Source organism: Zalophus californianus, chromosome 9 (genome assembly GCF_009762305.2).
Source record: "Zalophus californianus isolate mZalCal1 chromosome 9, mZalCal1.pri.v2, whole genome shotgun sequence".
In the NCBI taxonomy this organism is placed as follows: Eukaryota; Metazoa; Chordata; class Mammalia; order Carnivora; family Otariidae; genus Zalophus; species Zalophus californianus.
In genome coordinates this window covers 101,348,239-101,363,407 of record NC_045603.1, presented here as the reverse complement: position 1 = coordinate 101,363,407, position 15,169 = coordinate 101,348,239, and the positions used below count along the sequence as shown (strand labels likewise).

The 15,169-nt window shown below is 47.9% G+C and overlaps 1 protein-coding gene across 1 annotated transcript in view; it reads left to right on the top strand.

Moving 5' to 3' along the window:
- PRMT8 (protein arginine methyltransferase 8) overlaps nt 1–14,893 on the top strand; it is a 91,836-nt gene extending 76,943 nt beyond the window's left edge. Inside the window, 3 exon segments of the mRNA XM_027593774.2 lie at nt 4,779–4,929; nt 13,105–13,226; nt 14,016–14,893. Of these exon segments, the coding sequence (XP_027449575.2) occupies nt 4,779–4,929; nt 13,105–13,226; nt 14,016–14,099 (357 nt within the window). The 3' untranslated portion in view covers nt 14,100–14,893.
- The last annotated feature ends 276 nt before the right edge of the window (nt 14,894–15,169 follow it).

Here is a 15,169-nt window from a genome sequence, read left to right as displayed (position 1 = left end):
TCAGCTGCTGCCTCCTTGTAACATCCCACCTAAGAGATGTGGCTGGGAATCTAAGTCTTGGGCTCTCTGTTGATGGGGTTCTCACTACTTCTTAACTCGGCCCATCCCAAGTCCAGGCAGGCTCAATTGCAAGCAAACGTGTCCTTTTAGTTTTTCCTATCGGCCCCTGAAGCCTCTCCCGCCCCAAACAAGAAGTAGGAAATTACATTCCCAAACTGGTGCAACTGAATTTGCCCAAATGACATGTGGCAGCTACATAGAACCGTTAGGCACCTGTGCGTCATGGCCTCAGCTTGAAGGTACAACTCCTTCAATGTGCTGGGGCCCCAGGTCGCTTTCCACCTTTTCCACCTTTGATGGTAGGTGTGACCACTGTGCTTCCATAGGTCTACTGCAGGTCACATGGTGGACTGGCCTGCTTCTCCCTCCCTGCCCCCAGGCCACCCTGGCCTCCTACCTTCTTTCCCCCACTCCCAGCAAGGGTCTTCCCCTTGGTTATACCTGAGTGCAGCCAGGGGCAAAGCAACTGAACTCAGGGAAGGGGGTGCAGAAGGGCATGCATCACACACTCCTGTCAGCTCCTTGGGGCTGAAGTCCTGCCCCCTCCCTGTGCCCGCAACCCTTCTTCCTCTCTTCCCCGAGAAGGGTAACGGCTATCTGTGCATGCTTCTGCAACCAGGAGAGCCCCTCCATCAGTTTGCTCACCAGTGTGCTAAGCAACATTTTGCCAAGCCTGTTGGGAAAACACTTGCCCTTCTTCACACACTTAATTGCTACTTTCATCGCTATTAACGTTGTAGAGTGTGACACTTTATTATAATTAAGACTCTGTTTTGACCAGTCTTCTGCTCTGAGACATACATTTGTACCATTATTTAGTGCTGGGGATAACAGAGACCGGGGGCTCTTCTGAGTATTGAGGCCTCCAGAGCCCTCTGCTTCATGGGGGTTCCCTGAAGCCGAGTCAGGGGAACCCCCTGTGGTGTCAGAGATGCTGCTGCAGCAGGAATACAGAAACCTTCCACCACAGGACTCAGGGCTCTAGGGAGCCAGGTAACAGGTTTGGCTCTGTAGCCTTTGGGTCTGACAGTAGGGTGGACCTGAGCCCTGAAGGCTTCTGAGTCTCCAAAGCCTAGTCATAGCTGGTCACCTTCGCAGATGGCCCGGCCCTCATTCCAAAAGACCAACTGCTTCTATTGTCACCATTTTGTTTTGTTTTGTTTTATTTTATTTTATTTTATTTTATTTTATTTTATTTTATTTTATTTTATTTTATTTTATTTTATTTTATTTTATTTTATTTTAGTGAGCTCTACACCCAACTCACAACCCGAGATCAAGAGTCACATGCTCTACGGACTGAGCCAGCCAGGCGCCCCTCCACTGTCACCATTTTAATGTCTAGCTTCATCACTTCTGTCTCAAAAACCTTTTGTTCCTTCAGAGGCCCCTATTAAGATGCAAATGTCTGTAGGACTTAGTGAACACTGTCAGCTAACAGGGGAGTCAATAGCTGACAGTGGTTGATGCACATCTGAGAGCAGGACCCTATGGAGGAGGGATGGAGTGTGTGTGTGCGTGCACGTGCGTGCCCTGAATGTCATGAAGAAGTGAGGGGGGTGACGGGAGAAAGCAGCCATGTCCAGATGTGTCCCGGAGCCTACCTTTGGAGCTCACTGTCTGTGTTCAGGCCAAGAGGTCCTCTCTCTTTAGGTAAACGATACAGAGTCATGGATGTCTTCGGATTCAGAGAGCAGCATGGTCTGAATGGATCTGAGGGATTAGTGGGTTGGTTTGGAGAAGAGGTCTGGGGCTGGGGGCAGGAACATTGTTGAGCATGGAGGCCAGTAAGGAGAAGACTGAGGGCTGGCAGGTGCTAGGTTACACAGTGAGGGTACACAGACCCATAACGGGCAGCCTCTGTGCCAAGATCCTGTCCAATGTGGGGGTCAGGCTGCTGAGATGAGCCAGAAGTATGGTGGAAAGACCAGGCGAGGCTGGAGGCAGAGAGACCGAGAGCAAAAGATAACAAGGACCTTGGAGAGAGTCTGGAGCCTGGCCGTCTGGCCCTGGCTAAGAAGCAGATGGTAGTCAGTGAGTGTAGGCACCATGAGCCTGGTGGACTGTGCTGATGCCGTTAACAAAAATACAGTTAACCATGTCTTGCTCTGAGTTGTGGAGCTGGAAGGAACTTTGGGCAGCATGTGGCCGGAGGGCTAACGAATGTCATGTAGGCTGACAGGTGCTGGCTTTAAAAAGGAGCCATGGACCAAATTTAGCAGGATGACATATAATGGAGGACCCTACACTCAGTTTCCAGGACAAAAGGAAAAAGGAGCATGAGCAGGATGTGGTGGAGGGAGAGGGCCTGGACGACTGAGTGCTGTCTGAGCCAGCAGTGTGCTCTTTGAGACCAGAGGCTGCTAGAAGTAGGTCCCAAACAAGGAGGGTGACAGAGTAAGAAATCATGACTTATGAGAAGTGAATGAAAAACCAGACACAGTTTATGTTGGAGAAGAAAAGGTTTAGGGGGCCCATGTGAGCGGGGATAGGCATTTGGCTTATTCCATTGATGGAAGTTACACAGACGGGTGTGTATTCTCCTCACTCATTTTGAAGAGGGACCGGTCCCTTGGAGATGTCAGGAAATGGAATCAGCTGCCTGACAGGTAGTGAATGCATCATCCATGAAGGTGTCCAAACAAACATCAGATGGCCATTTCCCAGGGATGCTACCAAAGGGGCTCTTGCATTGATGGCTTTCTAATCCTGTCAAATTCTGCATGCCTGACCCATGGCTTCCCATTCTACTGATTCTTGTTCCTCATCCTTGGTTCTAGAAGCACAACAAAACTTGCATTTGAGGTGACATCACCAAGGGTCTCCCTGTTCCCCTAAATCTGCAATCCCACCCTCTTCCCAACTAATAGGTCAGAGCTTCAGCTTCCCCCAGGGGATACGAGGGCTACGCATCACAGACCACAATAGGGCTCTGATCTGACTTGCCTCCTTAACCAAACCTCTTCCTCTGTCCACCCCCCTGGAAGCAGGACTTCTCTTTCAAGACCCCGGGATGCTTTGTGTCTGCTTTTCCTTTATTTATTCTAGAAATATAAGCCATTTCTGTTACATTATTCTGTGTCTTCCCTGCTCTTGTTTCTCCACCCTCAGACCCCTCTCCTAATTTTCCCCAATATCTTCCATCATCCGGGTCTCAGGAGAGCCCCTTGGAACCAGTCCAGGCACACGGGTATCTGTCTGGCTCTTACAGAGTCTTCAGATAGAGGTCCTTGCTACACAACCCCAACAATGGGAAGCTTCCTTAAACCTCACTGAAAACTGTCTGGATGCCTCTAGGGCTCTTGGAAGGTTTGCCCGGTCTCACTGGGGCCAGCAAACAGCAGGTCAGCATCCTCCACATGGAAAAGAACAGCACATTGCAAACTGTCTTTCATTATACTTGCTCCCCACGCAACATTGATTTTCAGCCACTTCCCAACTGAAATTGTTAGAATTATTAGTTCTTTGTGTTCTCCGTTCCCCAGCCAGAACTGAAAAATTCTTACCTCTTATTTCTCCCCTTTTTTCTTTCTTCCTTTCTCTTTTTTCCCTTCCTCTCCCTCCCCCTTTCCCTTCCTCCCTCCCTCCCTCCCTCCTTTCTTTTTCTCTTTCTTTCTTTCTTCCTTTCTTTCTTTTTTTTTCTTTCTTTCTTTCTTTCTTTCTTTCTTTCTTTTTCTTCTTTCTTTTTTCTTTCTTTTCTTTCTTTTTCTCTTCTTTCTTCTTTCTTTCTTTCTTTCTTTTTTCTTTCTTTTTTCTTTCTTTCTTTCTTTCTTTCTCTTTCTCTCTTCTTTCTTTTTTTCTTCTTTCTTCTTTCTTTCTCTCTCTTCTCTCTTTCTTCTTTCTTTCTTTCTTTCTTCTTTCTTCTTTCTTTCTTTTTTCTTTCTTTCTTTCTTTCTTTCTTTCTTCTTTCTTCTTTCTTTCTCTTTCTTCTTTCTTTCTTTCTTTCTTTCTTTCTCTTCTTTCTTTCCTCCCTCCTCCCTCCCTCCCTTCCTTCCTTCCTTCCTACCTTCCTACCTTCCTCTCTCTCTCTCTCCCCTGCTTTTTCTTTCTTTTATCCAGGCTTGGTGTAGATGGTCAGCAGAACTTCCCTTGGTCCAGTCTGTGACTGTGGGTGGGCTCAGGTCCTCACTCCTGAGATAATACTTAGTTGGGAACTTGAATGTCAAAAAATTGGGAAATGACTAATCTGGTTCACCCAAATCAGGGGGAGGGCTTGATAAAGCACAGATTGCTGTTTTGATTCCACAGGTCTGAGACGCCGTCCCTACCCCATCCACTCAGAATTTGCACCCAGGTGATGCTAATGCCCGTCAGCCAGGACTACATTTTGAGAACCACGAGATGAAGGGAGCAATGCTGAGGGGGACTGCTTTGAGGCTGCTCCATTAGGTTCAGGAAGACTCTCTCTCATTAATCCTCCTCTCCCCTCTCCCCCACTCCCCCATAAGCCCCCGTCCTCAGAAGATTGACCTCCCTAATTCTGTTCCCCACACATTCTGATTCAAATGTGTTTGCACCATTGCCTGAGGCTTACCCCACCCTAGAAAGGATGGAGGAGGTCCTTGGGAGGGCAGTGGGTGGGTGGGGAGCCACCCCAAGAATAATGATGCCCCAGAGAGTCTACTGTTGGTGGTCTTCCATGGGAAGGAAGCTGCTGACCAGGACCCAGACCTGGTGGAGGCGCTAAGTGTTGGCATTCTCTTTCTTCTGGGCCACAGGAAGTGGACATTTATACGGTGAAGACGGAAGAGCTGTCGTTCACATCTGCCTTCTGCCTGCAGATACAGAGAAATGACTACATCCACGCCCTGGTCACCTATTTTAATATTGAATTTACCAAGTGCCACAAGAAAATGGGGTTTTCCACAGGTGAGCCTTTGGTGGGCACTCATTCCAGACCCTCCCTCCATGTTGAGACCCTCCATGTTGAGGCTCTGCAGAAGTGACCAGGGTTGGCCTCTTCTTGGGGGCAGGACCTGGGGCATGAGCCAGACAGGGGCGCTTGCTTGGCATCTCATAAACCTTCTCCAGCACACTTTTGGCTGCCAAAGGAGAAGGTAGATGAAAGTGGGTATGGTAAGACCAGAGCTGAGAGTGTGTGTTGGGCAGGGAGAGGCAGAGGGGGACGGCCCTGTTTGAAAGGCGCATTTGTTCTTTGAACATTTACTGAGCATACTCTGTGCGAGCGGTAAGGATACAGAGTAAGGTTTCCCTATCTTCACTGCCTCGCCCTACCATAGGATTCAACGGGTCTCTCAGTAGGCTGCAGCCTCTGTCTCTGTCTCCTTCCTTTCTTTGTTGCTTCCACCCCAATCCTTCCTTCATTGAGTTCCTGACACTGTTCCTCAAAGCCCACCTGTTCTAGAAGCACAATAAAACTCCCTCCCTGCCCAGCTTCAGAGGTGTCTCATTTCCTGTAGCAGATGACCCCAAATTTCTTAGCCTGGTGAATGGGGGTTCCATGACCCAGCCCTAGCCCACTCTGTCACCTCGCTTCTCACTGGCCCTCCTTTGCTTTGCCCTCTTCCCTTGTCCCTTCACTGCACAGACAGCCTAGTCATACTGAACACCTTGCTGTCCCCGAACTTAGCAAGGCTTCTTAAGTCTCTAGGCCATTGTCTCTGCATACTCCAACCCCTTGTTCATCCAGGTGCACCAGGGGACAGGAGGGTCTTTGGTCAGAGACTCTTGTCATCTCCTTCCTCCCCTATTTGTCTGCTAGGGCTGCTATAACAAAGTACTACAGGCCGGTGGCTTAAACTACAGAAATTTATTTCTCATAGTTCTGCAAGATCAAGGTGTCGGCAGGTTTGGTTTCTCCTGAGGCTCTCTCCTTGGTTTGCAGGTGGCCTCCTGCTCTCTGTGTCCTCACATGGTCTTTCCTCTGTGTGTGTGCGCTCCTGGTATCTCTGTGTGTGCCCTAATCTCTTTCTAGAAGGACACCAGCCACACTGGATTAGGGCCTACCCAAAGCCCTTATTTTAAAGGCCTCTTTAAAGGTCCTATCTCCAAATACAGTCATATTCTGAGGGACAGAGGCTTAGGCCTCAGCTCCAGACCCTCCCTTCATGAATTGCGGGGGACACAATTCAGCCCCGAACACCTCCCCCATCCCCGCCCCTCACCTGGCCAATTCCAGCACAGGCCTCATCTCTCACCTCAGTTATTACTTGATGCCCTCCTTCGCTCCTGGTCAAGGTTAGGCATCCTTCTTGGAGCTCCCTAATATCCTGTGCTTATGTCAGTCATTCATGGTGATGTAAAAAAAGGGGGTATAAAAAGTCAAGGAAAAAGTCCTCTTTCCATTGCACCCAGCCCTGTGCCTCAGGGACATATGTTAATGATTTCTTTTACCCTCCCCAAACATTTCAATGGTACAGAAGCACATGGCTTTTTATTTGAAATACTTCTCACATAAAGTTGCAAAAATAGAACATAGAGCTCTGTGAACCCTTTACCTAGCTCGCCCATTGGTGGCATCTTATGTAACCACAGTACCACATCCAAACTACACCTTTTTTAAAACATCGGATAGCTCATACTAAACACGCTGCCCTCTGACACCTTGTCTTTATTTAACAATATATCTTGGAGAGCCTTCCACAGATTCACAGACGTAGCTAGTGTATTTTTTTTTTTGAAACAACTACACAGGATTCCAGTGCCAAATGTACCATTGTTTATTCAATATTTTACTCTTTTTATGCAATTCTCAGTCTCCCCATGGCTGGGTCACATCTCATGAATCTCTGCCCTGCTGACATCTACAGTAGTGCTTGGCTCGCAGTAGGTTCTAAACAAATCTCCATCCAATGAGTATATCAAGATCCAAGTCCTGCCCTTGGGAACATGTTCATATTGATCATGCCTGTGAAGTCCTCTCGGGAAGTGGGAGCACTTTGTCAGGGGCGAGTGAGCGTGTGTGTGGCAGGGGTCAATGGGTTCTACCAGAATCTGAGAATATGATTATTCACTTCCTGAGCCTTGGTGACAATGATCCTCTTTTACCTGTGGACAGAGGGGGCAAGAGATTTATCTTACCCATCACAGAAGGGCTTTATCCAGAACTGGTGTCTCCTGACCACCAAGACCACAATCTTCCAGTGTCCATCATCCAGGCTGTCTTGGGGAAAACCAGAGACCCCCCCCCCCTCAACTGGGGTCATTTTTATCTATTACCTTTCTTAGAGGGGCAGCAGGTGAGATTGTCTTCCTGGTGGTAAAGAATAGCCTGGACGGGGAAGGGAAGTTTTACCTGGACCTTGAAGGATGGGTGAAACTCAGCCTCACAGTAGGGGTTAAGGCAGCAGCGGGAGGGCTGATCAGGAGCCTGCTTGACAGATGGTAAGGGTTTGCTCTCAGCATTCAAGTCTCCAACCCACTGGTGCAGTTTCTTCCTATTCTGTGGTCACAGCCCCACTATAGTTCCTCACAAGTCCCTATGAGAGAAAGGACAAGGACTGTGTTTCATAGGCTCAAAGACCGTGGGTCTAGATCAAGGTCTGAGCTCACTCGTCTGTCTTTTTGCAACTATGGTGTTATGTTGCCTCCTCTTTGCACAGAACCCCAGAAACTCAGGTCTCAAAGGTCACCCAGAGGTCTTGCAGTTTTCCATTTCCCTTCTCAAAGTGTGGTCTGTGGCCAGCAGCTTCAGCATCATGGTGGGAACTTGCTAGAAATGCAAATTCTCAAGACTTACCCGAGACCTTCTGAATCAGAAACTTGGGGATGGGGCCCTCCAGGTGATTGTGATACACAAATCAGTCTGAGAACCACTGCCCCTGTGCACAACGGCTTGAACAAGATGATTGTGAATTTGGCTCCCGCTGATGCCTTTCTGGAAAGATAATTCCATCTCCTTACTACGATATGCCCTCTTTTCTCATCAAGGCCTGTGTCTTCTGTCTGACGTAGGTCCCTCTCGATGCAGCATCCCCATATGTTTAGAGATCAGGGGAAATAATTTGTTAAGCTGATTCTTCAGCTGCCTGTGGAATGTCCACTGGGGGTTTTGCTACCAGGTAGTGTGGGTTTGGCAGTGGGCTTTTCAGACCCTCTGAACTCTGACCACCTAGAAAAGAGTATTTACTTTTTGTTTTTAAGGACCTCAGATGCACAGAATTAGATTAATCCTAATTCCTGGTTCATGACATCATTGGGTCAGACACAGTTCACTTTTTGCTTGTTTATTTATTAATATAATGAACACCTGTGAACTCACCGCTAACTCAGTAACTAGAATGTAAATAACGTATTATTAACTAGAATGCAATAGTAACTGGAAAGAAATGTATTATTGTTATTAGAATGTAAATGCATTATTTAATATCAAGAAATAAACTAGTACTAATTAGAATATAAGTGTTAACCGGAAATACATTAGTGGCTATAATGATACTATTTATAATCAATAAGTAAATTAATTCACAGTCACATAATTAATCCCTGTGAGCTCACCACATAATTAAACAGATGCTCCACCCCATCTCATCACACCCCTCCCATATTGCCTCTAGATGAACATTATTCCGAATGATTTTGTGTTCTTTATCCCCTTGCTATTTTAAAAAAGTTTGATCGTATCTATGTGTACGTCAGAACACTGTATTGTTTGGTCTCAGCTATTTTTGAACTTCATGCAGAGTGTAGCCTGCTGTATGTGGCCCCTTCCCATCGATTATCCGCCGAGCTTTGTCTCAGCCCAGCCACAGCTAGCTCTGGCGGGCCCACTCAAAAGCACATCACGTAGCATGCAGCTTGAAGACAATCCCTGTTAATGGCTCTCCCGTCTCCTCTCTGCAGCTTCAGGCAGAAGCTGTCGAAAATGGGCACAGGAGCCCAGGGTTCCAGGCTGTGCCAGCCAGTGGGCATGGCTGCCCCACACCTTGGCCACATCCTCAGTGGGTGGGGGCAGGAAATGGGAACTGGGACCCTTGGGCCAACTGGAGTGCGTGGAGGGGCAGTTGCTTGAGTAGAAGCAGGCCTGGGTTGGAGTCTTCGTTTTTCCAGGAGTCAACCAGGTATGGCGGCCAGACATAGGAGATGGGCTTTGAGTAGTTTACTTTCTGGGACTCTGGCTTGTTATTTGTGAGATGATGTGGTTGGACCGAGATGCCTAGCAGCCCCTTCCCACTTTACTATCCGGTGACATTGAGTCATTGTAGCAGGTCAAAGAAATTTCTTGGTGCATAGTCTTTCATTCTCCAAAAAACTTCTGACCCCCCGGGGAATAAAATTGCAAATTGATAGCCAGGAAAAGTACTAACTTTCAGGAAAAGCTACCAGCCACTTAGACACTGGGAAATGAAACGGGGAGCAGGATTCCACTCCCTTTCTGAAAGCACCAGGAAAAATCTTCTTGTGAGGGGCCCTTGCCATTCATTCCCGCAGCCCCCTGAGCTCTGCACCCCTGTCCTTGGTCAGGAGGATGACCCAGCGATCTGAGTGTCTTCTTGCTGAGGCTGCAGGGTGTGAAGGGAGGCAAGGCTGTACAGGTTGCTGTTTCCCAAATTTAGAACTGTAACTGGCACATGATAGGCATCCTGAATTGATGTCTGTTGAATGGAGGAATGCATGCTGGGGGCAGTACTGGTCACACTCACTTAAAATGTAGAACAAAAGCTGTCCATAATCCAGAGCCCAGAGAGACTGGGAAGGGGAGGGAGAAAAGGAGAGGTTGGCGTGTGGGGTCAGGATATTAAGAGTATAAAGAGATCTTCATAACAGGGAAAGCTGAAAGTCAGGTACATGATCTTGAAGGTTATAGTTGGGGCAGGGGAGGGAGGGAAAGACTTAAGAACTCTTGATGTCATCCACAGCCCTGTGTTGTGTACTCACCCTTGCACCTAGAACCTTTCTGGATCCTTCCCCAGGACCTTCTACACTGCTAGAGTGAGGCAGCACAGCTTTGCAGGTCAGAACCATAGATTATGGATAAATAAAATTATATATACCACTTCCCATAGTGATTATATGGGAATTATATTTTAATGGCTTATTATATTATAATGGCTTAGTGATACCCTCACATTGGCCTAATGTGTCATAGGATGACTATATAATTTATCTTTCAATTAAGGACACTTCTGATAGTGAAAGGGAGAGCTATTCATAGTTATGCCACAAAGACAAGTAACCTGGAGTTGTCTTGGGCAGAGCAGGAGATTTGGTCACCCTTAGTATACCCTTTCCCCCTTGTCATCCCATCTAATCCTAAAAGTACCCAGGGAGATCAATATCACGCCCCACATTCTGCAGATATAGCAAATGAACCCCAGGGTCATAGTGCAAACACATGGCAATGTGGAAGCAGGAAACTGGGCCTGTTGTTGCCTATTTAATGTCCTTTCCACTCTTGCCCATCTGGAGATGTTATTAGATGCAAAAGAGTGGGTTTTGCAACAGTGATTTCAGCCATGCTGTATGTCTACAACATCTGGGGGGAGATTTTTAAGTCTTGGCAAGTCTGCTCCCTTCATGTCCCCCAGAATGACTGAATTCAAGTCTCAGGAGTAGAGTCAAGACATCTGAATTTTAATCAGTTTCTCCTAGATACCCCGACAGAGTATTAGTATTGTGAAAACTGGTTTAGATAATTAGTCCACAGCTAATGGACCCATCACAGAAATGAAATGTTTGGGGAGGTTCTCAAACTTTTGATGTTGATGGCAAAGGGAAAAAAAATCACTTTCCTCCAACACAAGGCTGGCATATATTTTGGACAACCATCAGACACTCCCAGGCTTGATGGCTGCCAACCTTGAGCCAGCAAAATCTCTGGGACTCTCTTAAGGCATCTGATTAGGTGACAGAAGGAAGCTGCTTGAATCTCCTTGCCTGAAGGTCTTTAAGAACAGGAGAGAGAGACACCTGTCTGAGCTGGTGTAGGAGGATGTGGGGGCAAGAGGGCTGTCAGTCATATGCTGCCATTTTCTGCACACACCAGAGACTATCTTTTGACAATTCATTTAGTTACAGTTGGCAGGGAAGATGCTGGGACAGGGGGACTTTGTCCGTAGACAGCAGTATGCCTTAGAGCCATGAAGGCTGGATGTGTTTTGGGGATCTAGGATCTGAGAGGCACAGACTGCACATTCATGATCCTCCTTTGAGCTTTTCCAAGTGCTCAGGCTGCTTTCTCCCCCACCATGACTTTGAGTTTGTGTTAATCTCCTAAATGCACACATTGAAGGCTACACGAGTCTTTAACCAAACCACTGACCTTTGATCAGGCCAGTTCATTGCAAAGGGTGAAGAAAGACAGGACTCTTCACTAACCATTTAAATAGGTCCTGGGGTTTGTAAGATCTTAGAGGTGACCTGGTCTGGCTCAGTGCATGATAAATCCCGTTAGTGGTTGTTGTAGGAACACCTCGAGGCTGGACCTCAGGTAGCTCAGACGATTGCAGAACAGCCCTGATTTTTCCTGATGAATTAAAAATCTGCCCTCTAGTAATTCCCAGTCTCTAGACTTTGTTCTGTTTCCAACGCCATATATAATGCCACATGTAAGTCTTTCCATATGACAGCTTTTGAAGTATTTGAAAGGCACTTCTTATATTCTCCCAAGTCTTCTCATCTTTAGCTCTGGTCCTAAGCAAAGAGAAAATCAGTATTAAAGAGTCCTACATCCAGGTGGTGGAAGGTAAGATCCTAAAGGGCCAAGAGGAACTTACTATAATGGCTTCTTCTACTATCTATAGTTTTCAAAGCCTCCATTGTAATTGAACATCTGTGGGTACCCTGAAGCATAACGAAGGGTCTACTCTTTGGGTTTTTGCCATAGCTCATTTGTTCAGCTCTTACAGATCTAGCAAGTGTGGTGGTAGGGCACCAATGGACGTCACAGTCAAGAAGCCTGGCAGGGCACCTGTCCTCATGGAAGTTGTAGTCCTATGGAGGAACAAACAGCTGAAAAAAGACAAAGGCCTTTATGCTGTAGTGTGATAGACATTGTGGTAGCATAAGCCCAGGGTGGGCCGTCAGGCAAGACTTCCCAGAGGAAGTGACAGATGAAGAAGGGAGAGCCTGCTGGACAGGGAGGGAAGAGTATGCCAAAGATAGCTGGCGCTGAGGAAGATGGCCCATAAGCAGGACCCCCTCATTGGGCTTTTGAGCACACAGTGTTCGAGAGAGGCTGGTTGGGATTTAATGGCAAATACAGGGGAGCGCCAGCATCGGTGCAGCTCTGGATCCTGCAGGAGTGTGCTGTGGACCAATGGTGGGTCTGTGGGATGAGAATTATGCCCCATTTCTTCTTTTAAAGATTTATTTATTTATTTGAGGGGGAGGGGCAGAGGGAGAAGGAGGGAGAAAATCTCAAGCAGACTCCCTGCAGAGCACAGAGCCTGATGTGGGGCTTGATCTCAGGACATAATCTGAGTCAAAACCAATAGCTGGACACTTAATCAACTGAGCCACCCAGGCGCCCCATCCCTCATTTCTTTTTGATCCAGTTAGGAGGACACTGCTGAAACCCACAGCTGGCCTGGGCCAAGGGTACTAGTTTGGTTCTAGGGCAGAGAGGTGGCAAGGAAAGCTAATTGTAGGATGGGGATGTCAGTGGGACACTGGTTTAGCTCTGGAATTTGCATACGTGATGTCATTTAAGGAGAGCCAGGATGGCCTACTCTACAAATCTCCCCCTTACACTATCTGAATGTCTTCCCTCTGTTGAATTGATTAAAAACAGTAGCATTTTGAGTTTCATTTGCGTTAATGAGTTTAGTTGGTGAGAAGTATTCATCCCACCCCTTGGAATGAACTTGTAATACCAGCATCTTTCTCTTCTGATTTCCTGGAAGATCAGCAGCCCCGAGGAGATGGGGATTCGATGGAAGGAGGAGCACTGGGGCCGAGGGAGGATTTCTGGGGCTTGGCGGCAGGCTATAGCGGCTGGGCACCAACCCTGCAAGAGTGCTGGGTATTGGTTCAGTGAATCCCAGAAGAAGCCCAGCAACTTCTAGGCAGGGTCTCAGCCTCAGACCTTCTGGAGATATCTTCTCTGACCCTTCCTTCCCACCTCCCCTATTCTTCTCCCCTCAGCCCCCGATGCCCCCTACACCCACTGGAAGCAGACTGTCTTCTACTTGGAAGATTACCTCACTGTCCGGAGGGGCGAAGAAATCTATGGGACCATATCCATGAAGCCAAATGCCAAAAACGTGGTGAGTGCTGAGGCAGTCTCTGTCTGGGCCAGGGTCAGAGAGAGGAAGGGACCCATGGAGCTGGCTCCCTGCAGCTTCCAGGACCCTCTTGCCCAGGTGCCCGAGTGTCTTGTGCACAACCAGACAAGGTATTGGGGTAGGGGCAGTAGAAAACCGGGTTTGGATCTGACCCAGGTGTCATTGAAGGCTTCCAGCCGTGGCCCCTTAACTCTCAAAGATGGCAGATTTTTTCTCAAGATTTTTCTCAAGTCCCTGCTTTGGACTTTCAGCCTTGAGGACAGCTTCCAGTTCTTCATCCAGGGGGCTTTGAGCACGGAGGCTGTTGCCATGGGTTTCAGCTCATTTAGAACAAGCCAAGCCAGGACATAACAGTTTCTGGTGGCCTGGAAGATGTTTGGTTCACATATCGTCAGTGGCCCTGGTGGGTTGGGGATCAGGTGATTCTTTTTGAGTAACCACAGGTGGAAGCATGTGTGTTGAAAGAGTCTAGAGAATGCTTTGAGGGTTGTGCCACAGAAGACTCAACCACCCCATTCTGTTTTCTCTCAGGATGAAATCAGAGGGAACATTTCTATATTATAACAGGAAGGGTTTAGGTTCGAAATCAAAGCACTTCCTGTGAGGATAATGAGACACCAGAATAGATTCCCGAGGGCTGTTCGTGGGAACCCCTTAGCTAGAAAACCTTAGAAACACAGTAGTTGCCCATCCCCCTGCCTGCAGGAGTGGGAGGCGCTCAACTCGCTTGCTCCCACACTAATGTTGGGTCCCTTCACTCCTCCTTTGCAGCGAGACCTCGATTTCACGGTAGATTTGGATTTTAAGGGACAGCTGTGTGAAACATCTGTATCTAATGACTACAAAATGCGTTAGCACACGTGGGAAGCTGCAGCGAGTGAGCAAGAAGAGAAACTCTTCCCTCGATCTGCGGCTCTGTAACAAGGAATACCGTTTGCAGGACTACACACTTGAAAACCAGAGTTTTAAATTCTGCCTTGAAGATTGGTGAACTCACCAGGGCTCCCGTGGGCCCTGCCGCTCGGACAGAGAGCCTCCAGCTCCCCAGCTCGACTCTGGGAGCCCTTCACCGAGGCTTTGTTGTCGCCGACAAAGAGCAATCTCCAGTGTGATGGCTGGGGCCCCGAGGATGGAAAAGTACACACGTATACCCATTGTCCTCCTTAACTGTGAATCTCCGGAACTTCCAAGTTTTGCATGCTGCAGGCATCTAGGACAGATTGCTTCACTAGAACCTGGAGACATAGTGTCTTTGATAGCATAAGCCAGATTACCCGTCTGCGTGGTGCCGTGTGCGTGCGTGCGTGTGTGCGCGCCTCCAGCGGATCCATTAGTTTCTCTACCCACAACACCTGTATATGCATGCTATACAACCACGTGGGTGTATTTCTGTGTTCATTCAGGGTGGTTGTGTGTGCGTGTGTATGTGTGTGTGTGCGCAGAATATATATTACTCTCAGAGGAGATTCTGTTGCTTTTGAATAGGAATTTGTTTTGTGATTAGTTCTCCCCCTTCCCCGTCCCTTACAGATGTTAAGCAGCTATGAAACGTTCTCTGTACTAGCTCTGGCCTCCTTTTGACTAGACTGTGGCTCTGAACCCTGAGCATAGTACCACGCACTCTGTTGGCACTCAATAAATGCACATGAGAGCGAATCAATTGCCTGGCTGTGTTCCTGGTGCTCTGGGCTGGGAGGGCTTGGGAGGACATCAGAGGCCCCACAGGCACAGGAGATCCAAGGAGCAATGGATGCTGCTCCCAGCTCCCAGAAGGCAGCTCATGGTAGAAGCAGCCGTGAAAGTCACTACTGGTTCAAGGGCATGTTCCCTGCAAACTCTTAGGGGGCTAGGAAGAGGGACTCAGCAGTGAGGTGGGGGGGATGTGAGCTAACCAAGAACGCTCTAGAATAGGAGGCTACATGTAG